The 24807-nt window shown below is 36.8% G+C and overlaps 1 protein-coding gene and 2 non-coding genes across 3 annotated transcripts; 1 reads left to right on the plus strand and 2 right to left on the minus strand.

Moving 5' to 3' along the window:
• Positions 1 to 1366: 1366 nt before the first annotated feature.
• Positions 1367 to 3242, minus strand: LOC126618446 (uncharacterized). Its single transcript, XM_050286514.1, has 2 exons — positions 2497 to 3242; positions 1367 to 2405 (listed from the first exon to the last, which is right to left on the minus strand). Exons 1-2 carry the CDS (start codon positions 2857 to 2859, stop codon positions 1779 to 1781), a joined length of 990 nt encoding a protein of 329 aa, XP_050142471.1. The 5' UTR covers positions 2860 to 3242; the 3' UTR covers positions 1367 to 1778.
• Positions 3243 to 13175: 9933 nt separating this feature from the next.
• Positions 13176 to 13248, minus strand: TRNAR-UCU (transfer RNA arginine (anticodon UCU)). The gene has a single exon. It is a non-coding gene; the product is annotated as a tRNA-Arg (tRNA).
• Positions 13249 to 13745: 497 nt separating this feature from the next.
• TRNAW-CCA (transfer RNA tryptophan (anticodon CCA)) lies at positions 13746 to 13817 on the plus strand. The gene has a single exon. It is a non-coding gene; the product is annotated as a tRNA-Trp (tRNA).
• The last annotated feature ends 10990 nt before the right edge of the window (positions 13818 to 24807 follow it).

Raw genomic sequence — 24807 nt, forward strand, 5'->3', positions numbered from 1 at the left:
CTAACTGATCATTTGGAAGTCTTTCTCGCGAAAGAGTTATGACACCCAATATCAAAATCTTGAGCTTTGACAAAATTAACCCCTAAATCTTAGACTCAAAGAATTATACGAGAGAATACGTGATTTAGTTTATATAATTATGTGTCTATCGACTAATCGGTGATTGGCAAGTTTTTCTTGTAATGTGGTTGGTTTGAAAGATTAAGAAGGGACGTGTAGGAAGAAGAATGGTCATGTAGTAAAATGAATGGTTAGGAACCTTGTAGACCATCCCCATGGGGGTAGTGAAGGGAGGGCCCCAATTACTAGAAAAAAACAAAGAAAAAAAACCCGCAACCTCTTGGGGTTATCCTACACTAGGAAGAAGAAGGATTTTAAACGAATTGAATTAGGATATGTATGAAATATAATGAAATAAAGCCGTTCTGAGATTTCCTTTGAAATGAAGCATAGATCGAGCACTACAAAGAAGTTCCGGTGGTTACAAAGGAAACCTGAAGCTCATATAAGTTATCAGAATGTTATGAGAAGGTTTCATCATGAGCACCATTGCCTTCAAAGTGAACCGAATCAGATAAAAGCTTCTTAATTATGATCAAAAGAAGGGGCTTTTTTGACCTTAAAGCAACCAAAGAATCAGACTACGGTCTTAAGCTTTCCTTTTTCATCATTCCTTCACAACAGGAATCATTACTCATTTACTAAAACAACTAACCACCAACTCTCGTACTTCATGAAAGCGATTTTTCTTGATTACCTACAAGCACTAAGAGCCAGTATTTTTTCAACCGTTGGATCGGGTCCGACTGTTAATGATCTTTAAATTTAAGTTGCTGGATCAACTCTAACGATCAATTGTGAAACGACACTCAATATTTGTTGGTACCTGAAAAAAAAGAAGATATTTTCATGAAAGGCACCAACAATTACAAGAGAGAAATCTTTTCAAAAGAATCATACACCCTGATAATTAATATTTCCTTTTCTTTTTTTTATATCAACTAAAAAGTTTGCATAAATAGGATTTTGATTGTGCCCTCAAGTCTAAAAGATAATGACAATAAGCTTCCAATCCATTCTTTTTCATCTTTTCGTTCACCCAATCCTTTTTTACTTTCACTTTTTCTTCTTTTTGTGTTCTTGTAATTAATATTTGAAGAAAAATAGTCCTCAATTGGATTAAGCACTAGGTCTTCTCAACCCATAATTGCATTTCTTTATTTTTTTTATACTGACGGTTTTTTTAATACTAGCGAAATTCTAATTTTGATGTATACCATGAAAAAGAGAGATTTGGATCTGAAACGTAATAATTTAAAGCTAAAATTCCTACTAGACAATTCCTCACTTGCAAAAAAATACTAAATACAATAAAAGCTATTCTTGGATTCAACCATAATAACTAATAATGAACAATGTTTTACAAGTCGACGTTCAAAGTTGCTCTAAAACACTTTAATCTAGAGAAAAGTCACATATTTGCAACTAGTAACTTTTTCTTGTTTTTTTTCGATTTGAGGATATTCGATCATAATTTTGTCTAAATTATAAAAAGAAGATATTCAAATTTGAGCGTAAAAAAAAGAACCCGATGTTACAACAAACTTATCTACGCCCAGTTGAACTAGTAACTACTGTTCAACTAGTAACTACTGGAACAAAATAGAAGACACGAGAGAGAAAGTGACAAGTAAGAAAAGACATTTTTCTTCGAAAGTAAAATTTTCTTTTCCAATAAGTTTTTTTAACTCAACACTATTGGGTTTTTTTTTTTTTTTTTACCTATGACTGCAAAAGTCCAAGAGCTTCTTCCTCCCCTCAACAATTTCATCAAACAAATCATCAAGTTGGCTCACAATATTCTCAGAACCAGAATTCAACACCCCAAAACACTCTCTCAAATTCTCCACTCTCTCTCCAATCCCACTCTCACTCTCCCAATCCATCACTCCCTGCTGTGGGCTCCTCCTCTCTTCCAGTTTACCTCTCAGCTCCTCCATCGCCGCCTTTGACCGCCTGAACTCCCACATCAGAATCCCAGGCCTCTCGCTCATCTGCCCGATCTCCGCCGCCACCCGCTGCTGCAGTCTGGCCGTTGATATCATGAACGGTGATCCGAAGATCAAGCAACCTTCGTAGTCGTAGTCTCCTTCCTTGCAAAAGGTTGAGTCCTCTAGCGAGCAGAAGACCAGTCCGTACAGCAAGATCATGAGAAGCAGAGAGCTCACGTTTCTCATTGCGTACAGGACTCCCCTGAATCCGCTGAACCCATTAAGCTTCGATTCGACGGCGACCCTTTCGTCGAATTTCAGTGAGAGTGGTTGGATTCTCGTCTCCATCAGCGCTCTGTTCTCTTCCTCCAATCCAAACGCCTCCCGTCGGCACCGAGAAATCGCGCGCACCACCTGTTCGAAATGACAGAACTGATAAGTCACCCAAAAATTGATCTAAATTTTGAAAGAAGTTTAAAGATTGTGATCAGAATTGAAGACCCACCTGGCGGGAGAGCTGAGGATTGAGATGGTGGTGAGAGTCGAGGAGAGTGGAGGTGATGGTGAGGCCGGAAGTATAATAATTCTCCATGGCGGAGACGGCGGACTTGAGGACATGGCAGGCTTCCCAAAGCTTGGAGCTTTCGTCCATGTACTCGTCAAGCCACTTGTCCCCAACAGGCAGATGGAGCTTTTGGACGAGAAGGGTCAGCTGGGAGTGGAAAGATCGAAGAAGGGTAAGAGACCTTTGGAGGAATTGGATTGACATGAAGTTGTTCGAAAGATAGAACCTTTCGAGATCGTCCATCCCACGAGCCAGAAAGGAGTAGAAGCCATTGACAGAGTTGGTGGGGGAAGGATCATCCATTTTTTAGTTTGTTTTCTTCAATTCTTATGGTGCGGAGTAAAAAGAGAGGGTGGTATTTGAATTTAAACGATGAGATGAGGAAGGAGTTGAGGTATGAAATGGGATTGTGGGAAGGAGGGAGAATCTTAGAAGAAGAAGAAGCTCAGGTTTCTAAGGTTGAAAACGATTGTTATTGTTGGGAGCAATGATGGGTGTTTCCTAAGGAGGGGAAAAGGATGAATGGTAATATGCCGTTTTCATCGTTTAAGCTTTTAATGGGATGAAACGATGTGTGAAAAATTAAAAATTAGCCTTAAAAAAACCCAAAAAGGTAATGTAATGTGTATTTGTGGATTGAGAGAGAGACGTATACAACGAGCAAGAAATTTTCATTAGCTTTTATACGCATAAAAGGAGGTGGAGGAGGAAATATTCAGTAGGACGGTCTAAACACATCATATGTATGATAGCTCTTACAAGCAAGCAAGACTCATTGCATTTGAGTTCTACTCGGCCTCACTCTGGTCCCACACGTTGTTTTACGAAATAGAGGGTGTTAAGTAGGGTTATTACTTACATAAAACTTATTTATTGCTATCGTGACGACTTAGTTTAATAATAAATTGTGGTGTAAAGAGAAACTTAGACATGATATTACATTATTGAACCAGGATACCATATGGATGTTAACCCATCCCATATAAATCTTTTGCACGAAGTAGAGAGACAAGGGGGCATGTGGGTATGCTTACGAATTGAGAAATGATTTTTGCATATCTATTTTTTTTTTTTCTTATGACTATCTTAGTTTATTTCTATCTCATAATTCATCTTTAATATATTTAATTTCAATGTAAAAGTTAAACAGAAATGTGTAAAAGAAGAAAATAAACGCGCTTTACAAATTTGATTGGAATGAGGTTATTGGGTTGTAAAGTGTTTCTAATTCTACTTGTACAACTTCTAGTCCTTCCTATACTCTTGATTTGATGTTCTTTGGCTTCTTCCTTCCTACTTTTCTTCCTCGAGCTACTGATTTGGCTCCTTAATCCCCCCTCCCCTCTATCCCATTGAAATCTGTGGGTTTCGTTTTTCCTAGATACTTCTTGTTTTGTTGATTTTTTTTTCTGAGCTACTGATTTGGCTCCTTAATCCTCCCCTTCCCCCCCCCCCCCCCTCTATTCCATTGAAATCTGTGGGTTTCGTTTTTCCTAGATACCTCTTGTTTTGTTGATTTTTTTTTTTTTTTTTTTTTGGACAAAGGAGGGGGACTTTCTTGACTTGGAAATGGAATGATGAGGTTCCTTCCCTTGTATATGTAGTAATTGTCTTGTAATTTGTAAACCCTTCTTACCATGCATAAATACTCAGTCTTTTTAGGCGACATTTACCTTTAATATATAGTTTCTGTTAATCGTTTTTCTTTGGGGACAAAAATTGATGATGCTTCTTCATGATTCATGCCCCATTAATTAAATCCCAGCCGTTTATTTGGCACTCCTTTAGGACCTGTCCAATGGCTGAGAATGTAAATCTTAGTTTGAAATGATCAAACTGCATGGGTGCTGCAGTCCCCTCGAAAGATTGTTTGTACACCACTTGCCATATGTTATCATCTACATATATTATAATAGGCATATTTTTGCAATATTTATGAAATTCAAACTTAATTCCACATTTTTTCAAAAATAAAACTATCACTACTTTTTATTTTGCAGCTCGATTTTGCTCCACTTGTATTCACTCTATTCTTTTAAATTTGCTGAAGTGGCTTCCACGTGGTAGAAATGAGATGGGTATTTCGGTCAAACTCTCTCAATTATTTATTAATTAAAAAAAAAGAAAAAATGAAAAACCAAAATCCCCATCTTCTAACCGTGGCTTCTGGGTTTGTTCAAATGCGAGGGTTTTTTTTTTTTTTTAATTTTATTTTATTATTTTTTTAATCGAGATAAAGATTCATACATAAGATATCAAGGACTCAAACTATGAAATAAGATCCCAAAATAGTAAATCATATCTCAAAGTTCTTAAGTTTCTTAGGAAGTGCAAACAGCAAGGTTTGGATACATATCTCATATGCTAGCTTTTAATTTGTAGTTTAAATTTCTGGAGTTTTGGGTGGAAGCAACATTAAAATCAATGTTAAGATGATATGTGAATTGGCGGGGAGGCAGGATGAGTGGTGAGGACAATGGCATCAAGCGGTTTATTTCCTGGAATTTCGAGAACGTATCGAATGCATTCGTCTTCTTCCTCCGTCGCTGCTGCATCATCATGTTTAGCTTGGAAGAGTCAACAGAGAGAGCTTATGGAGACTATCATCTCCAATCCTACATTGGAGAAGGGGAGTATTTTTGCTCACCATCATAATTCTGATGTATGCTCATCATATACCTCATCGTTTGATATGTATCATTTCAACTAATTATGGTTAACTTTAATATTAAATGTTCATTTTCTAATTTTGAAAAAAAATTAACTATTATTAAATGAAAAGATACGTATAAAATAAAAATGTATATAATGAACATACACGATATACTATAATTTATAGTAATGAACAAAAAATACGCTCTAGACAAGCCGACACGTTGATGTTGTGTACATGGAAAAGGACCATGTGACAGCTTCTGAATGATAGACAAAATACCGCCAAAATGGAGTAAAATTTCAACGTGTAAAGTGAAAAGTTAGATCAAGTTCAAGTTGGCACTACAATAAATAAATAACTACAATAAATAAGTAATTGTAATATGCGAAGTTTCGCTTTTTATTCGGATACAGATAAAAATTTCTCTCAATCTACGGCTATAAATATGTTTAAAGTTGTGAGGTATATGTTTGTTTATTGTTTACAAAGCACTACGAAAGTTCCTTTAAATTTAATAGTAATTTCATCTTTATTTATTTATTTATTTATAATAGGGTTCTTTCTTGATGTGGGGAGGGGGGGACCAGGAAATCTAAAATTATGTTGGGGTATATGACAGTTTACTTTGATTTTATTTTATTGGGGTTCTCGTGTGTTTTTGGAAACAAAAAAACGAGGATGTTGGTCTTTTGAGATTTCATTGGAAAGTGAAGTAGAAGCTTAGGACCAGTGCTCAAGGGAATTGTTATGGGTGTACGTACCTACATTTTTTTAGGGTAAAAGTCGTGACATATGATATAATGTTTATCCATTCAATTTTTCTACTATTGAAATTAAAACACATATTTATTTTTATTATATAATGTATAAGTGAGACATATCAAATATGTCCCCTACACATAATATAACATATAAAATAATTATACCACGTGATGGTGCTACCAGAATTAATTATACCACATGATGGTGCTATCAGTACATACAAAAATTTCTCTAATTTTCTTACTAATGTTTTTCTTCTTAGTTTTTCTACGTCATTAATTGAAGAGCATATTCACCTCACATTAAGGTCAAATTAAGCATAAGATCCTGAGCCCTAAGTTAGTAGGGCCCTAAGCCCAGTGGCGGAGCTAGAAATTCATGTTAGAAAGGGCACACTTTAGATCAAATATATACAAACTATCTCGTTCTTTTGGTCGCTTTGGTATCAAATTCAAAGGTGAGAGTGATCATGCGTTTATTCTTCATTATACATAGTCAACTATACCAAGAGTTGAAAATAAAACATTATTAAAAGCACATCCATTTATTCTTCAGTCTTGATAACAAATTCAAAGGTAACTGACCATGCATTTATTTTTTCTCATACTGACCAAGAGAACATTTTTCTAAAAACATTAAGGCATGAGAGCATTTGAAGGGTTTTTTGTGCTAATTTGAAAAAAGGAAATATTTTTCTCTTCTTGATTTCATATATAATATAATAGAGAAAATGAGAAATTAACCAAAATAATAGTCTGCAAACAAAGAGAAAAATTGTATATAGGTAAGAAATAGAGAATATGATCAACTAATATTAGTCTAGAACTATAGTTTCAAACCTTTAATATAAAAAATTTAAAGCTTTGTATTTATTGGATTGAAATTAATTCGACTAACCAATACAATTACAACTTCAAGTTGATAGTGGTAATTAGTGATAGTAGAGGTTGTCATGAAAAAATAATTTGAGAATAGACCCGAGCCTACCCTAGTCTTAGGGTGGCTCCGCCACTGCCTAAGCCATCGGGTTATAAGATCCCTACACCCTCAGGATAGTTGGACATGTCCCACCCCCAATGGATGGGTAAAAAATCACCTTGTAAATGACGACTCTGAACCTTGGAAAGTTTTGAGGATATTTCCGAATTTCATTTTTGTTCGTATTTTTTGCTTCAAATTGATGTTGAAATTGTTTTACACGCTTTTATTTTAAGGATTATTTTATTCTACGTCAAACTTTATTTGTTAGAGCAACTAATATATTCTCATGTAATCTCTAGTTGATGTTAAAATTTGTATTTCTTTTATTACAATGGCAAAATTTTATTGTTTGATGTTTTGTTGCCCCCTTTAATACATATATCTTATTTTCAACACATTTTGTTGAAGAATCACAGTATGAGCTTTAAGTTTGGCATAACAAATTCAACAAACTTAAACTTTATTAAACTTCATGGGTTACCAACTTAGTGCAAATTTCGATTACTAAGGGGCAGGAGAAGAAATCCTGACTGATAGTACAAATTGTGATTTTAATTTCCAAATTAATTTTCTTGAGAAACTGAGTTTGACAGTGAACACCATGAGACTGGAATTTATTTATTTTCCTGGTCAAGCCAACAGTAGTAGTTGAACTGTTCACTTACTGAATCCAATCCCATAGATGTTGTACCCCATACTCGCCATTATAGCTAGGCCTGCATATTGCCAACTGAGCCGGTTGTTATAGTTGGGAAAACATATATAGCCTTCTTTATTTCGATCAAGTTTCGGAAGTGAGTGATTTCAGAATTTTTCATGTTCAGCATACTCGTTCAGAACTCATCTTTCTCAAAATTATAAGTAAAAATAAAAGGACAACAAAAACCCAGCTCCATCAGATGTATTTAGAAAGTTTCTATTCTTTGCCAACCAAACGAAAGGAAGAATCCAGATATTGCCAAGTTAAATAAGGGTAGGTTTTGGATTTAGGTTATGGTGGGTGGGGTGAGGGGTTGCTTGATTATTAACGGTTAAACATGAACAACGGTTAAACATGAACTTTTCCTTAGAAAGTAGAAGAAAAAGAATCACAAAGAAATAAGTAGAAAACATATGGTAGAGAAATATCTGCAGATGAAAAAATAAAAATAAAAAATTAGGGTTTGACACCTCATTTGAGGTGAAAGCAAACGCACTCTATGTTAGATTTGTCAAGCAGCATCCCTTTCATCCCCATCATGATAAATACCAATAAAGTCGATCTCTATGGAAGAATGTTTCATTTTCCTCTTAATGAGCTTAATTAGATGGATACAACTGGATGGTCCGGAGCCCTCTCAACCATGAAAATGATACAAAGGAATGAGTCGAATGATTGTTTAAGTCAAATTCAAAGGAGTTTTGGGTTGTCATGGCACTAAGGTTTTGTGAGTCGGTGGTGTTATCTGAAGAAAAATTGAGATTCCATCATAAAATTAATTGACAAAATGAAGAGTAAGCCAACTTTGTATAAGGTCCATTCTATTCCTATTGTGAAATTCATACTTTCAACATTATCGTCGCGGAGTTTTTACTCTACAATTTTGGACCTCCATGCCTCATTTTAATAGTTTAGATATTTATTTTCTTGGTTCACCTCAAAGTCTTCCTACGTTACACCTAAATCTCAACCCTAATCCCACCATTCCTACCTTCACATTTTACTCCTCTTTTCACCGTCTCCACTATCCCATCTTCTGTTTTGTTCTTGTTCCTGAAATTAGATATGAAGGATATATGGACGAGAGTGAAAGAAAACAAACATTTGGAAATAGGGTTCTTTACTAATAAGAATCTAACCTTAACACCGTTTGCCATTTGGTCTGCCCTTCTTTCCCTTCTTTAGGTGCAATTTATATAAAATTGGGATTAAATTTTAGGATGATACTAGAGAAATCATTTACTTAAATTATATTTTGTAAATCACGTAATGTGGAAGTTGATGGTTGAACTTTTCGTTTAAATCATTAAAGAAAGTATTTAGCCACCAATTATGATTTACAAAATATAATTTTAAAACTTGATCCCTCTAAAGTTGAAGCAAAATAAAGTTGGGAAGGCCATTATGGTCTTTTGAGCAGCAAAGATGCTCCACTTGTCATTAGACATGGGCAAGTCACTGCCCAAAAAGGTAAACCAAATCTAGGTTAAAATATACCTCTCTAAGAATACTAGGACATGTGGCAGCAATAAAACTGAACAACTAGATGATAATCATATTCTTAAGCTTCTAAAGTATAGTCTATTTTATTTTGTTCTGGGCCAACCTAATGAACTTTACCATCAAAAGTTCAAAGATTTAGATTCGGGGAAATTTTTAGTAAATTAGAAGAAAGAACAAAACAAATTTATCCACTCAATCATGCAGAATCATGGGGCCTTCTGTTTTATACCACATATACACAATATTTTAATCGTATTCTATCATTTTTACCATTAACATCCTAAGTTTTTTTTTATATCGAACATTAGTATACCTTAAGCTATAGTTTATATGCTAGTATAAAATTTGCACAACATCACACGATTTGGTTTCACAAGGACCTGTATCTGTTGATGCTTAGTTGAGTCCTTGTTGAATTAACTTTCTAGTTTCCTCCTTGATCATTATTATCATTGTTCATATATATTTGTATCGATCCAGACTATACAAAGACTATATTGGTTACTCGGTCAATTAATTAGGTTGTTTTTACTATCTTAGTGCTAAGCTTGGCCCCTCAAAATAAATACTCTGTACTTGTTAAGATTTCTTTATGCTCCAGTGCACACCTGTGTGTGTGTGTGTTCGAGAGAGAGAGAGAGAGAGAGAGGATACCCTTTGCAAAGAAACAAAAGCAGTATGATGCTCGGTAAGTTAAGGACATATACATACCATTGCACTTGAGGCCCTCCCGAAATTACTTGTATTAAAAAAGTAGTAGGGGGATTCTTTAAAATTAAGGATGATAGATATGAAGAAAGGGGCCAAGTATAAAATTGTTAAAATCATGACATTCTCACTTTAGATTTATAGAATATGGACTGAAATGTTACAGTTTCGAATCGTGGAAACAACCTTTGTAAAGCAAGTATAAAACTGCGTACAATAGAAGTTCCTTCTCCGACCCTCGTAAAGTGAAAGACCTTGTTGGCTTGGGATTTACCTTTTAGACTATCAACCCTTTTTCGTTACCAAAATAGAGTGTTGCTATAGGCTATACATCCTTTTTGTCTTTTTGGGTCAAGTAGAGCAAAACCCACTTCAAGATTATGCCTTTTGATTCGTCCCTTTACCCTAAAAGGAGGAGTCTTCCAAAAATCTGCATAATTCTGCAACCAAAGTGAAAGTTTGTTAAGCATCGACTAGCTTAGCTAGAACATTTATATATAGTGCTTATTTTAGAGGCTTCATATAATTAGATGATCTAAAAGATGAGAGATCTTCTCTCTCAATCCGCGACATTATGTGACAACTATCTAATGAATGTATAATGTGCTATTCAATTACTTGACAATCATCTATGTTATTAATAGTGCCACTAAAACAACATATTGGTTTCGAACTTCTAAAAGAAAGCTCCTAGGTGACCCTTTTTCCATGAAGGCTTCTATTACTATAAGGTCCTACACCATGATGCATGCCACATGGTGCCAAACTAAAGGTCTGCAACCTCAATGGTGCTTAGCAATGCGCTTGTACAGATGCCAAGCATATAAGTTTTGACAGCCGACGTGCTTGTTAATTCTGACCATGAGTACCTTACCCAACTCATCATAGTCTTGCAATAATTAATTAAGTCAATGGTGTTCTTCTCGTCGGAGGCAGATTCTCTGTCCTCCCACTTTCCGTGCCCTCCTGTTTTGTATGATCATGGTTAAGTCACGTCAACATTTTATATTTTTTTTATAGAGATAATAAAACAAAAAAGAATAATAATATAAAATGTTGACATGGTTTAACCGTGATTACACAAACAGAAGGGCACGAGAAGTGAGAGGGCAAAGAATCTGCCTCCCTTCTCGTCACTGTTAGGTGCTACAAAAATACATTATTTTTGGTTTTGATTTTAAGAGTGGCGAATAAATAGATGTAATTTTAATCTCAATCTTTGGTACCAAGTTTAATAATAAATGATCATAAATCAAGTTTAATAATAAATGATCATAAATCAAGTTTAATAATAAATGATCATAAATCCTTGTTCACCAAACAATCAAGATAATGAAACTCGAAATTAAGTTCCTTTAGCAATTTCAGATTTTTGAATAATTGATTATGGTAGTGATTGAAAGTGCACCAAAGGCCATAGAAGGAAAATTAATAAATAAAACACCATACTATATGTGGAAAATTTACTAACTACCCCTTCAATCATAGAATCATGAGAGACGTGATCAACAATGTTATTATCATTAATATATGAATATACAGATCCTTTAATAAGAGGGATTCCCATTTTTCAAAAAAAATGAGGACACCCTCTTGACCGTTAGATTTGGTTTTAATGAAATTATGTGGTTGAGATTGCGTAGCCTGTTATTTAATCTCAACCACACAATTTCATTAAAATCAATCCAATAATCAAGAGAGTGTCTCCATTTTTTTTTAAAGATGGGGATCATGTGCACAACATAGGCACCTATTCATGTTTCTTGGCCAAAGTATATATTTGAAATTTACTTTACAAAAGAATTTCTCTTTAAAAATCATTATTTGCAAGACTAGATGGCAATTGATTACACAAAACAAAGAGAGACTAGTAAAGTATTCTTGTAGCTTGTGTGTGCTAAGGCTGACACATGAACATTATAGTTTCTAAGCTTTGTAGGCCATTATGGATTTAGCTCAATTATTTAGGATGAAGTACTACATCCAAAAATTCATATATAATTTCAACTTTGAGCCGAAGTTTCAGCCCAAATTTATTGCTAGCTTTGCATTACTCCATGAAAAGATATATCAATACACGAGTACACTAATATCGTGATGTTTTGTACTTATTATAAACGTTGTGTATAAAAAAGCTTACACATCATGTTATGTTAGCATAGATTACATATTATGTTGTATTAGCATAGATTACACATTACGTTGTATTAGCATATAACACTACAGTGTCGATGTATCCGTGTTATGAAGTTGCTTTCCTCTCAAGAATGCAGTCAAATCAAATGCAGTAAAGCAAAAACAAAAGAGGTTCAAACCCGATAATCATTTGGCACTAGGGCATTGGTTTAGGCATTGCCTATGCTTCTAAGCTTGTTGTTAGGGCAATTGAGTAAGTTTATGTAGTACCTAGAAGTCATCGAGTAAATTGACCTTTAAATCATTGTGGCTTTGCTGTGGCAGCCTGGAACCGTAAAAGGCTGTGAATTACAGTAAGGTCGGCCAATGTGTTAGACCTAGACCCAGAGCCGCAAAAGGAGTCGCATCACATCTATGAAAAATAAAAACAAAAAGAAGATAGATGGCTTGAATTTTGGTTTTGGTTTATCGTAGAATCTCCAAAGGTGTAACTTGTAAGTAAGCAAATAAAAAAGATAAAATTACTTATATCCGAGTAGTAGAGCTGCTTGGCTCTGGAGTAAGGGCATGTATTATTGGATCTACCATTGCCGACAGTTCCACAAGAAAGCTACGTTTTTAAATGAGGGAAGTCACGATTAAGTGTCGAACTTATTACAACTATGTATTTATTCAAAATCTTTAGATTAAAAGGGGATGTTTAGAGCCTTAATGTGATGTGAATGGTTTAGATTAAAAGGGGATGTTTAAAGCCTTACATTATGTTTGGATGAAAGAAATAAACTTGGAATTTGGATTAAAGGCAAAATTTATAAATTGACATGTACCAATTCTTTTATTTGGATTCATAAATATAGAAATTTAGAATTTCCTCATGGAAAAAATACTTGGAATTTGGGACCTCCAATTCCCAAGTTTAAATTTCATGTAAATATGTGTCATTTTCCAATTCCTATGATTGAGAGTTTAAAAACAACAAATTCCGTATTCAATTCCATTGTTCTTTTAGGTTACCCAAACAAAAAAATTCACAACTTCTATAGAATAAAATTTCATCATTTAAATTTCCGTTATTTTAAAATTCCTTAGTAATCTTAAATTTCTTCATCCAAACATAGTATTAATGTGATGTGAATGGTTTGCTGTAAAATAAAATAAATAGAAGGAAGAAAGCACGCCCGATGGGACTCGAACCCACAATCGCCTGATTAGAAGTCAGATGCCTTATCCATTAGGCCACGGGCGCCAGATGCTGCAATCAATTAAAAGGTTTAATAAACTTAAAAGGAAAAATTAGTTTCTTGAAAAAACAGACGCAAATGCTAGTGCACCAAAACGAAAAAAATACCATTAACATATCCATGCGAATTTTATGAGCTGTTGAAGATTTAGAGTGCATAAGTCACCATTAACCTTTGTATTTCATACGTTCAAAGTTGTATAACAGAGTCTGAAAAATTGAAAAAATTATGAGGATATTATCACAATGCACTGCTCATTCACCCGAGAGATCGATGATCGTTGAATGGAATTAAATTTCTTGGAGAATACGACTCTGAGTCTGAGGCTTCTAGGCTTCAAGCTGTTCAAACGCTTTGGGCTTTGGCGGGACGACTCCTTCAAGTGCGAACCGTTTTGGTCTTGGTCATATGCTATGCAGCACCACAAAACGACATAGCAGTGTGAAACAGAACAGATCGTTTTAAAACATTAATTTAGATAATATGTGGTGTCCTTCAAACCGGATCCGTGGCGCAATGGTAGCGCGTCTGACTCCAGATCAGAAGGTTGCGTGTTCGATTCACGTCGGGTTCAATACCTCTACGGTTTGGCTTTTAATTTCTTTTTTGTTTTGGTCGCTTGATGGTTTTGGTTGGTGTTGCGCTTCCTCCAACTTTGAACTTTTCCTACTATTTTGATAGAAGTGCTTTCTAAAATTATTTGTTTAATGATACTATGGTTTAGCGATATTATTCTTCAGCTGTAAGTTAGAGGTTTTAAGTTTGATTCTACTCTCTCACCCCCTCAATATAGACAATATCGTTTGATCAAAAAAAAAAAAAAATTATTTGTTTAATGCTAGGAGCCCTTAGACCATGGAAGAATATATTTGTAGGCCATTATGGATTTAGCTCAATTATTTAGTGTTTCATGGATTTAGTCCCAGATTATTAAAGAATGAATTTATGTTATTTTTTTAAATTAAGTTTTAAAAAAAGTTTATGTAGACTATTCTAAATTAATTTTATGAACTTTTTCCGATAAATATTGAAAAATCACTAAATCGATGAAACTCATGAAACACTATGGACAAATATGAAAATCATGATAGAGTTGTATAAACATAAAATACACGAAACACAAAAGACACACAAAACACATAGGAAGCACATACAAAACACATGATGGAAATGTATAGCACACCAAACATGTGAAACACATGACACATACAAAACGCATAAAACACAAACCTACACACATGAAACGCAAACCTTCAATCATCCTCTATATAAGCATAGGTTGAATATCTAACCATTACACAGCATATTCACCAATCTTCCAACTTTCAAAGTGTTTTTGTTTCCTTGAAATCATCAATATCTCATCCATGGGTGATAGAAGAAAGCGTAGCTTGACAATGCAAATGGCACAATACCAAGTAAGCCTTGCAAATGCGGATGTAGAAATGAACAATGAAGAACCCGAACTTATGCAATATGAGCACCATGCCAAATCTAGCTATCATGGTTCTGTCACGGGGCGTTCATTTGTGTAGTGTGATAGAGAAAAGTGACATGATTGGATGATGAAAGATTATTTCATCGAACGTCCAAGATATCCTCCTCATGATTTTTGGAGGCGGGTTCGGATGAGGAGAGAGCTTTTTGAAAGCATCTTGAACGCAATTGTCAATCATGACCACTACTTTGCAAGGAAGATAAATGTCGTAGGCCGACAAAGTCTTTCACCTTATCAGAAGCTCACATCTGCATTTCGGATGCAAGCTAATGGGTACTTTGCAGACTCAATTGACGAATATTATCGACTTGCGGAAAGTACTACTATTGAGAACCTCAAGCGCTTCTGTAATGCAATTGAAGCCATATATGGAGCCACATACCTCCGCAAGCCAAATCATGAAGATTTGAAGAGGCTTCTCTGGCATGATAGGAAGTCTTAATTGTATGCATTGGGAGTGGAAGAATTGTCCTACTGCTTAGGCTGACCAATCTAAGGGGTCACAACAAGCCAACCATCGTGCTCGAGGCTGTGGTGTCTTACGACACATGGATTTGGTATGCATTATTCGACACTTTTGGATCAAACAACGATATCAACGTTCTTTGGTCTTTTCCTCTATTCGATGATGTTGTCAATGGATGGGAACCAGAATGGAGGTACAAGGTAAATAGAAATAGGCATGAGCTAGGTTACTACTTAACTGATGGTATTTATCCTAGTTGGTTTACCTTTGTGAAAAATTATTCTCATCTCGGTAGTGCGAAGAAGAAATTATTTTCGCAGAAACAAGAGTCTTACAGGAAGGATGTGGAGAAAGCGTTGTGTTCTTGTGTTAAATTTAAGTGTGCTATGTTGTTATTTTTTGTAAAATTTTAAGTGTACTATGTTGGTATTTTCTAGTAATAAATTGAAGTGTCTTCTTGTGACAAGTCTTTTGTCTAGTACGTTGTCAAAATTATTCAAGACCATTTGAATTATTGAAGGCATCTATTGTACATCAAAGTGTGCAATAATAAGTACAATAATTATTGAAGGCATCTAGATTAATAGAAACAATAACTAATAAGCCATAAAATTAATACACATGATAATTAATAAGTCATAGACAATTAATAAACTACATATACTTAATACAAATTATAATTAATAAACCACATGAACCACATAAACTTAATACAATCAATAATTCATAAACTACATAAACTTAATAATGGTATCCACCATCTTGACTTGGTGGTGGACTTGGAATATAGCCTTGAGATGAATCATCATCTTGAAATATACTCCTTGTGGCATGCCTTCGCAAAATTTCCTTTTGCTTATCATGTAAGAACTTCTTCCTCTCTGGAGTATATTTGTTGAGATGCTCCATCATGAAATTACATTCAAACCTTTCTTGCTCCCTATCCTCTTCTTGCATCATGGTAAATCTTGCAAATCGGTAGCAATTTGTGCACTAATCGGATCTTCCTTTTTCTCTTTGCTTCCTCCTTTTGCTTATCTCTTCTTGGGGGCCTTGCAAAAGAAGAAGTTGAGTTCAATTTATCGACACCTTCATTGACATCGTTTGTCGGTGCGGTTGCACATTTAAATAATCTTCCCCATTGTTGGTCCGCATCGGTTCCCCACCTCGGACAATCCTTGAGGACTTCCCAAGCATGATACAACTTAAACGTTTGATTTTTTGGTGTTACTCTTGTCTTGTAAATTGCCATTGCTTTGTCACCCTATGCAAAAAATATATAAAAACAATTAGTTGCAAAATAATATTATGTACATGACAAATAAAATATCAACAAAGAAACTCACAATTTATGCAGCCCTCCTTCCACTAGCCATGTCCCACAGCACTCTCCAAGCTTCCCTTCCATAAAGTGCACATTTTGTTAACCTTCCACCGATCGTAAACACCACCACCTTCCCCTTGGCCGGCATTGGAGTTTTCATGGAAATTATTAGTGATTTTACCCCACAAAACCTTTTTATTTTGATTCATGCCAACGACACCATCTTCGCTAATAGAAACCCATGCCAAGCATAAAGCAACATCTTCCTCAGAGGTCTAATTGCGACCTTTAATATGCTCATTAGGCACGTTGGCGACTGGTTTCAGGGATGTGGGTTTCACATCAGTGTTTTCACTCTCACTGGTGGAGCCCACACCAGTTTCTAGGCTAAAAACGTGCTGGTATTTGTCTTTCTTTTAAGTTTTAGGTTTTAGGTCCAATTTTAAATTTGGGTTGGGTTGGATTTTGGCCCGGGGGGGGGGGGGATAGAAGGGGAAAAATAGGTTATAGGCTAGGGTTGGAGTTGGCCTTAGGAACTCATTTTTCACTCCTTATATTTAGGAGCCGTTAGTCATTTTGTTAATCTAGGAGCACGATAGAGTGTGATTAAATATGATATTTTTCAAATTCTTCCTAAATTTTAGTTAGATTCTCATTTAGGAAGCCCATAGAAGATGTTTTAAAATAGTAGATGTAAACACAAAAATTCTGTAACGAACGAAATGATAGCATGTGTACAAAGTATATTTGTATCGATGAATTTGTAGGGTTACAATCTCTGTTTACAATTTTCCTTTGATTCAATCTTCAAATTTGATGTAGATGCATAGGTTGTTAATCCAAGGGCGCGATGACTTGATCTTGGACGAATGATCAAACGATCGAACGATTGCTTCAAGTTTTGAGCTTGAAACAATGCGTGGATAGTCTCACCTCTAGGTTTATGTATGACCTGCGGCAAATGCGATGTTGATGTAGGATTTTGTTGATTCAAGGGTCTTGGCAACTTGATCTTGAATTAAACGTCGTTACAAGTTTTAACCTTGCAACAAAGTCTTGAAGGAATCGGCATAAGTGCTTGTTGATTCTTCAAGGAAATGCTTCAGCTTTGGTCGAAAGAAAGCTTCTGCTTTTGTTGTATGTTCTTTGAACAGAGCTTTGGTAGCATATTCATCTTCAAAGATTTGGCAGAGGTTCTGCTTTTGTGAGAATTTTGGCCCTTCAATATAGAAATTGTCGTCCTTTATGCTTGTTTAAGGACCTTGTATTTATAGACTTCTTAATCTAGCCTCAATTTGGGCCCCTTGCTGATTTTAAGGAGTTTTCTTCCCCTTCACCGCATTTTAGGAACGCTTTTGAGCTTCCTTTGCTTGATTTGTGCCACGTGTCATTGATGACTTGTCCATTTGTGATGAGTCATATGCCACGTGAAGCTTTGTGATTCATCATTTGCATGCAACAAAATTTACATGTCTACAAATGCCCCCACTTCAAGGCGTGTTGTAGGCATGTAATTGTCACATGTAGGAAACGTGTTTTGAAGTCCTATAATATGAATGTTCTAACTCAAGGGTCGTTGAGACTTGATCTTGAATTAGTTTGCTTCTTCAAGGGTCGTAGAGGCGTATTTCTTAAACGAAACATTTCTTCAAGGGCCGTTGAGGCGTATTTCTTGAATTGAAATGATGAATTTCGTCAAGGGCCTATGAGGCTTGGTCTTGAATGAAATGAAAATTTTCTTCAAGGGCTGTAGAGGCTTGATCTTGAATGAAAATTTTGTAAATGGATAAATCAGCACATACTTATTGTGCATATTGATTTTCTGTAATTTTTTTGACAAAATACATTTGGTGTATTTTGGGACTTGAATTTTTTCCTTGTGGGTATGGGAAAAAAAAGGGAACTTTAACGAAAAGCACCTGATACTGTTCACTTTAAAGAAAAACCACATTTTTACACTAAAAAGTCAATCCTGGTACTATTCACTTTACCATTTATTTTGTCCTTATCATTAAAACTCAAAGTTTTCAAGCCCTTTTCATTAGTTTTCCTAAAAAAAATGCTTTTCCTCCCTTAGGTAGGAATCTCCTTCAATTTTGGTAATGAGGGTGATTTCCTTTAAGATGTTGGAAAGCTTTAGTGATTTCCTTCAAGGTTTTGGAAAGATTTAATGGTTGTCCTTGGGTAAGTAGGATTTGCATTTTTTCCTTTTCCTTTCCGTTTTTTTCGGCCAAAGGGTGTTTTCCCTCTTGGTTTGGGAAACTTGAAGACTTGTCCTTACCTTGGAGGGATTCCCTTTTTTATTTTGGCAAGGAAATGTACATTGCTTTGATGTTTTGGAATGTTTAAAGCTCTTTCCTTATTTCTTTGTTTCCTTTTCTTCTCTTTGCTGACTTTGTTGCAAAAATATCATGTTTTTTTTTTCCTTTGTGCTGAAATCAGCTTGCCTTTTTTTTCTTCTTGGAATTTGCTTCCTTCTTGCAATTGGAATGTGCTTCTTTCTTTTGATTTTCCTTTTGCTATTTGGTATGTATTCTCCCTATAGCATTAGGAAGCAATTGACCCTTATTTATAGGACAATTGGGTGTGTGTTTTTGTCACAACAATTTCTTGTTGTGTGCATTGTTCTTGCTACTGCCATGTGTGCTGCTTGCCATGAGTTGTTGCTCCTTCAAGCTTATTGCAGTGCGTCACTTTTTACCGTGTGGTGCTGTGCAAAAACTGCAGTGGTGTTACGCTGCGTAGTGCCTTTTGGTTGCAATTTTCCCCCGGTGGTGACATTGTCGTGCAGTGCAAGAAACTGCTTGCATAATTGCTGCTGGGCTGCCGTAGTGCAATTTCGTAACATTTTGATTTTCTTTGCTACTATAGCATGCTTTAAATGACTGTCTTGTAGCTGCCCTCTTTGCCGTGCTGCTCAAGCTTTGTGGCTGATTTCTTTTCGTCATTGTGACTTTGTCATTGTCATCGTTCAACACTCATGAGGTTTGTCTCGCATGTCTTTTGCTTTAGTGAAGCAATCTTTTTTTTCTTTTTTTTTTGCTTGCCGTCCCACTTGTGCTTATTTTGTCTTTTTTTTTTTTTTCGTTACAGCCATTGTATTTTTCCAGTGCTTTAAGAGCAATACCATCACTATTTTTGCGAAGGAAGGTGATTCGCAAGATAGGGGAACGACATTGAAACTTTGTGCTCCATTGACTGGCCCTAAGGCGCTTGTTCTTCATGCAAAAGACAACTCGATGCATATCAAGTCGTGGTCTTCTGAAGTGTCTTGGGCGTTGATAGATTTTGGTTAAGCAAATATGAAGAAGAAGGCATGTACGTTGAGGATTCTTATCTTGAATCCTTCGCACCATGTTCGCGACAATTCACCAGCTTCGTTTGAGCTTTTAGGTGATCGTATCCGTAGTGAAGCTATGACTTAGAATGACATCTTGTCTAATATTGGAGAGGCTGTCTTTGCTGAGTTTTATTAGGAGTGGCTTGAAGATGTCTTGAGTTAATTGAAAGATGTGCTTACTAACATGGGCCTTTATCACGCTGTGTACGCATCTTTGTTTAGTTATGATTGCCATCCCTCTGTCCTTCGTGCGTTCTTTGAGCATTGGTGTTCAACGACAAACACATTTCATACATCACAAGGGAAGATGTTCATTTCACTTTGGGATCTCCACAAGATAGAAGGCTTGTCGATCCAGGGCAAGTTTTACGACGAAGTTATTCCTAGCATGGAGGAAGTTTCTCATCGTAATAGCCGAAGATTGCCTGTGAGTTGCTGCTATTTTTTTTGGGCGTATCATAAGCTTTCCTAGGAGCCTCAGGGTAAGTCAGGTGTGGAGATATCTTTATGGATCCGATTTTGGTATTGGGGTGCCATGAAGTACAAAAAGCTTTCAAAGAAAAGTGGCCGTAACAAGACAACCAAGCCAAAGGGAGACTTAGATTCGTCAGGTGACATTGGTTCAGCTGAGCGATGTGCTCCTGCCGAGTTGAAAGTGTTTGACGAACTTAGCGTAGTGTTAGATCATGTAGAAGATTCTTACCTAGCCACTTTCTTAGCTTGTTGACTTCGTAAGTTTGTTTTCCCAAAAGATGACGTCAACTTTATCCGTCCTGGAGTCTTTAAAGTGGCCAGTAAGATGGCTGCAGGTGAATCTTTTAACCTCGCCATTTTGATCTTAGCCAATATTTATGACGGCTTGAGTATGTTTCGAACTCAGCGAGCACTGAAGATTATGCTGCGGTACTCATCTACCACTATGTGTACGGTTGGTTAGGTGAGTATTTTGGCACTCATTTTTCTTCGTCAACTTTAGACAAGTTGAGGCTTTCTTCGTTAACTTCAGCTAAACTGGGGGCTTTAATGACAAAGTATTATGGCGTGCTTTCTGCAAAGAGCCTTGATGATTTGCAAGCGTAATGATTGTTTATAAGCTGTGAAGGTTTGAGAATAGATAATCTGGCAATGGTTAGCTCGACGCGGTGAGGCCTCATAGATGATTCACACCTTCGTTTCTCAGATTTGTCTTATCTTACAATTCTTCACTCTGGGTATGTTTCTTTGCGGCAAGGAGATCTTCGTTTCTCATATTTGTCTTATCTTACAATTCTTCACTCTGGGTATGTTTCTTTGCGGCAATGAGACCGATGTATTGTTCAGTCGTATAGTCTTTACCGTTTCAGCAGGCAGTTTGGCTTTGTCCAACATGTGATAGGCAAGCTGAAGGAAAACGTACAGTCGGAATCCTTGCAAGCCGTGTATATGCATTAGGAATCTTGTACCCATACATGCACAAATGATTCTATCACTCTGCCAGCCAAGTACGAGCTCAAGAGTAATCCAGTGACTCGCGGCTACGTAAGTTGGTGGTCAAAGGTACACCATGAAGACTTGGGGACGGAAAGTGGCACCAATTCTTCTCGTTTAAGCAATGATACGTCGAGAGAGGGTTGTTCTACGGTTCCTACACAGCTGGCTCATTTTGATTGTGCGAGCATAACTCCTTTGCAAAATGGACCTGCGGTCTTAGCTTTTCAACACCTATGTTTGTCTTCTCGGTGTTATGATGCTTCTGAAGAAGCGGGTGATGAAGTTAACTCACACGAAGATGAACTTGTTTTGCAGCAACGTCAACAAGTTTTGAACAAGCGATCACTTGAAGGTGCTCAGGATGAGAGTGATGTCAATTTTCATCATAAGAAGAAAAAAGTGTTTAGGCTTCCTCAATTTAATGGTCGTGCATCACTTGAGAAAGATGTATGTATTTCCTTCTTTCTTGTGATTTCTTTTACTTTCACTGGTTTAGCTTTTGTTTCTAACATTTTTCTTTGTCTTCTTTATGCTTGGCCTTCTTGTTCCTTTGATTTGGTGAACATGGGCATTCATTCCTTTATGAAAATGTTATTTGGAAGCAGTCTACCCACGGACGAGGAGATTGGAGACCCGCTCGGTGCATAGCTTATTACAAATCAGCCAAGTTGCCCAAGTTTTCCATGTGTAGGTGAAGGTATGCAAGAGCTCGTCCTACGTCCAACACCTTTGCTAGCTAGCTCTGAGATCTCTCTTAGAAGGCTCAACCTTAGTGGCACTGAGCAGCTTATCCATCACATCAACCTTCAAATGGCCATGGATATCTAGAGCCACATTGAGAAGAGGATTTCAAAGTGCCCAATAGAGGACCTTGAGTTACTCAAGAAAGACTTGTCGAAGCTTGTTTCTGCGATTGACAACCTTAACGTTGATTCCTCACTTTTGAGAGTCAAGATTTCCGAACTTATGGCGTCCTCAACTGAGTATTCTTCCTTACATGCTATTTCCTCGAAGAAGTTAAGTCCAGAGGTTAGAGCTCAACAACTTGCAGCAATAGACTTACCAATTGCCCAAGTTCGATCTTCTTAGCGAGCTGCTTCGAAAGGTTATCAAGTCACATGGATTTCTTTAGCTTCTGTCTAGGCATGTATAAAAGCGTTGGCGCGTAAGCGAGAGCATTTGGAAATCAAAGCATCACGACTTTAAGGTGTTCTCTCGGAGCAGGAAGCTATACTTTCTCAGCATCGAGAGGAGATTTCACGCCTAGAGCAAGAAAAAAGGTATGGCCATGGAAGTGTCCACCTTGTCCTCCACCGATGTGTAGACTTTGAAGACTTTGGAAGGCTTGCTTGAAGACCATCGTCGTAGTTTTAGGGACATAGCTTTCAGGTAGTGTCTTCTGTTCTTTGTTTTTATGCTCATTTCGTAATACGGCATTGTAGCCGAATTCTTCCTTTCAAGAAATAAAGTATTCACATTCTTGAATTTGCTTTTTATTCTTCAAAGTATTTGTGTTTTTGTTGATGATGTGACTGTACTTGAAGTTTTGAAGTTTTAAGTTGCCTACGTACCCTCGGTTGAGGAAGGATCAAGTCATGATGTAGTTAAAAGGAATTATGGATTGCTTTTGACGGTGATTTTGATGATGATTTTGATTATTATTTTTTTGTTTTGTTTTGCTTTACACAGTTTATGCTCTTGCGGGCCATGAGCTTTGGGTATCGTCTTTTTTAAGCTCGTGCGAACAAGGAGCATTGGGTGTCACCTTTTAAGCTCGTGCAAATAAGGATCATTGTTGTTGTGTGCAGTTTAGGCTCGTGCAGGCGATAAGCTTTGTGCCTTATGCAGTTTAGGCTCGTGCAGGCGATGAGCATTGCTTGGTTAGTTTAGGAGTAGTAACGCTTCAAGAATCTGCCATTGATGGGGGCGATCTTTAAGCCATCTTCTGCTATGATTAAGTAGGAGCCGTTAGTGTAGACCTCTTGTATTACGTAAGGTCCATCCCACTTTGATGTGAACTTGTTTTTTGTTTTGTAAGTTGTGATGATAAGCCTTCGTAATGCCAAGACAAGATCTCCAGTTTGGAAAGACCTTGGGCGGACCTTCTTGTTGAATGCCTTGGATAGCCATGCTTGGTAGTATTCCAAGTTTTGTTGAGCTTTGAGCCTTCTTTCGTCGAGTGCTTCCAACTCTTGAAGTCGTAGCTTTGCATTTTCCTCTTCAGTAAGCCTTATTGTATAGCCACCTTAGTGAGGGGATTTGACTTTCGAGTGGCAGAACAACTTCAACGCCATATACGAGAGAATAAGGTGTAGCTTGGGTAGGAGTTATATGTGTCGTCCTATATGCCCAAAGTGCTTCGCTTATTCTTTCGTGCTAGTCTCTCTTTATTCGGCCGATTACCTTTTTTAGGAGGTTGCACATCATTTTGTTGATTACTTTTGCAAGACTGTTAACCGGAGCATGATACTTGGAAGACTTGTGCTGCTTGAACTTGTATTTCTCGAAGAGCTCTATTGATGCACAAAATCGGTGAGGACTTTGGTACAACAGAAAGTGTTAAGTTTGTGACCTTCGCTAGATTGCTCCGGTCACTAGTGTGGATAAGTATGTAAATAGATAGGGACAGGGAAGCAAACATAAGATGTACGTGGTTCACCCAGATTGGCTACATCCACGGAGTAGAGGAGTTCTCATTAATTGTGAAGGGTTTACACAAGTACATAGGTTCAAGCTCTCCTTTAGTGAGTTCTAATGAAGGATTTAGTACATATGACATTAGGAAATATTGTGAGAGAATGATATATATTTATAGAAGATAGTTTCTAGTTTCATTCTGACATTGACATGTGTCGTGTTGTGATTGGCTTCTGATGTTGACACGTGTCGCGCTATGATTGGCTTTTGATGTCGACACGTGTCGCGCTGTGATTGGCTTCCTGGTTGGAGGGAAACTCTTCTGGGTCCTTGACGGTATAACGTTGACCGGTGCTTAGTAGTTTCGAGATTGGTTAAGTATGGTACAAACAAGCTCATTTATGAGTCGATTGGAAAACTGTTTTCCGTTGTCAATGATGATGTAGGGAGGCACACCATATCAGTGGATGATATGCTCATTGATGAAGCGAACGACAATTTCCTTCTTGACTTCCCTTAGGCGTATGGCTTCAGCCCACTTGGAGAAGTAATCTGTTGCAGCTAGAATGTAAGCTTCTCTTGCAGATGACTTTGGTGTGATTAGTCCTACGACGTCTAATCCTCATGCATCAAATGGTTATGAAGCAACTGTAGGGTGTAATGGCTCAGGTGGTTGATGTATGAAGTTGGCGTGGAATTGGCAGGTTTGGCACCTTTTTACGTGTTCCAGGTAATCATTCACTATGCTCGGCCAGTAATAATCTATTCTCTTGAGCTGAAAGTGTAGTTTTGGTCCAGACTGATGCGCTCTGCATACGCTTAAGTGTGC

Source organism: Malus sylvestris, chromosome 4, assembly GCF_916048215.2.
Source record: "Malus sylvestris chromosome 4, drMalSylv7.2, whole genome shotgun sequence".
Taxonomy (NCBI): Eukaryota; Viridiplantae; Streptophyta; class Magnoliopsida; order Rosales; family Rosaceae; genus Malus; species Malus sylvestris.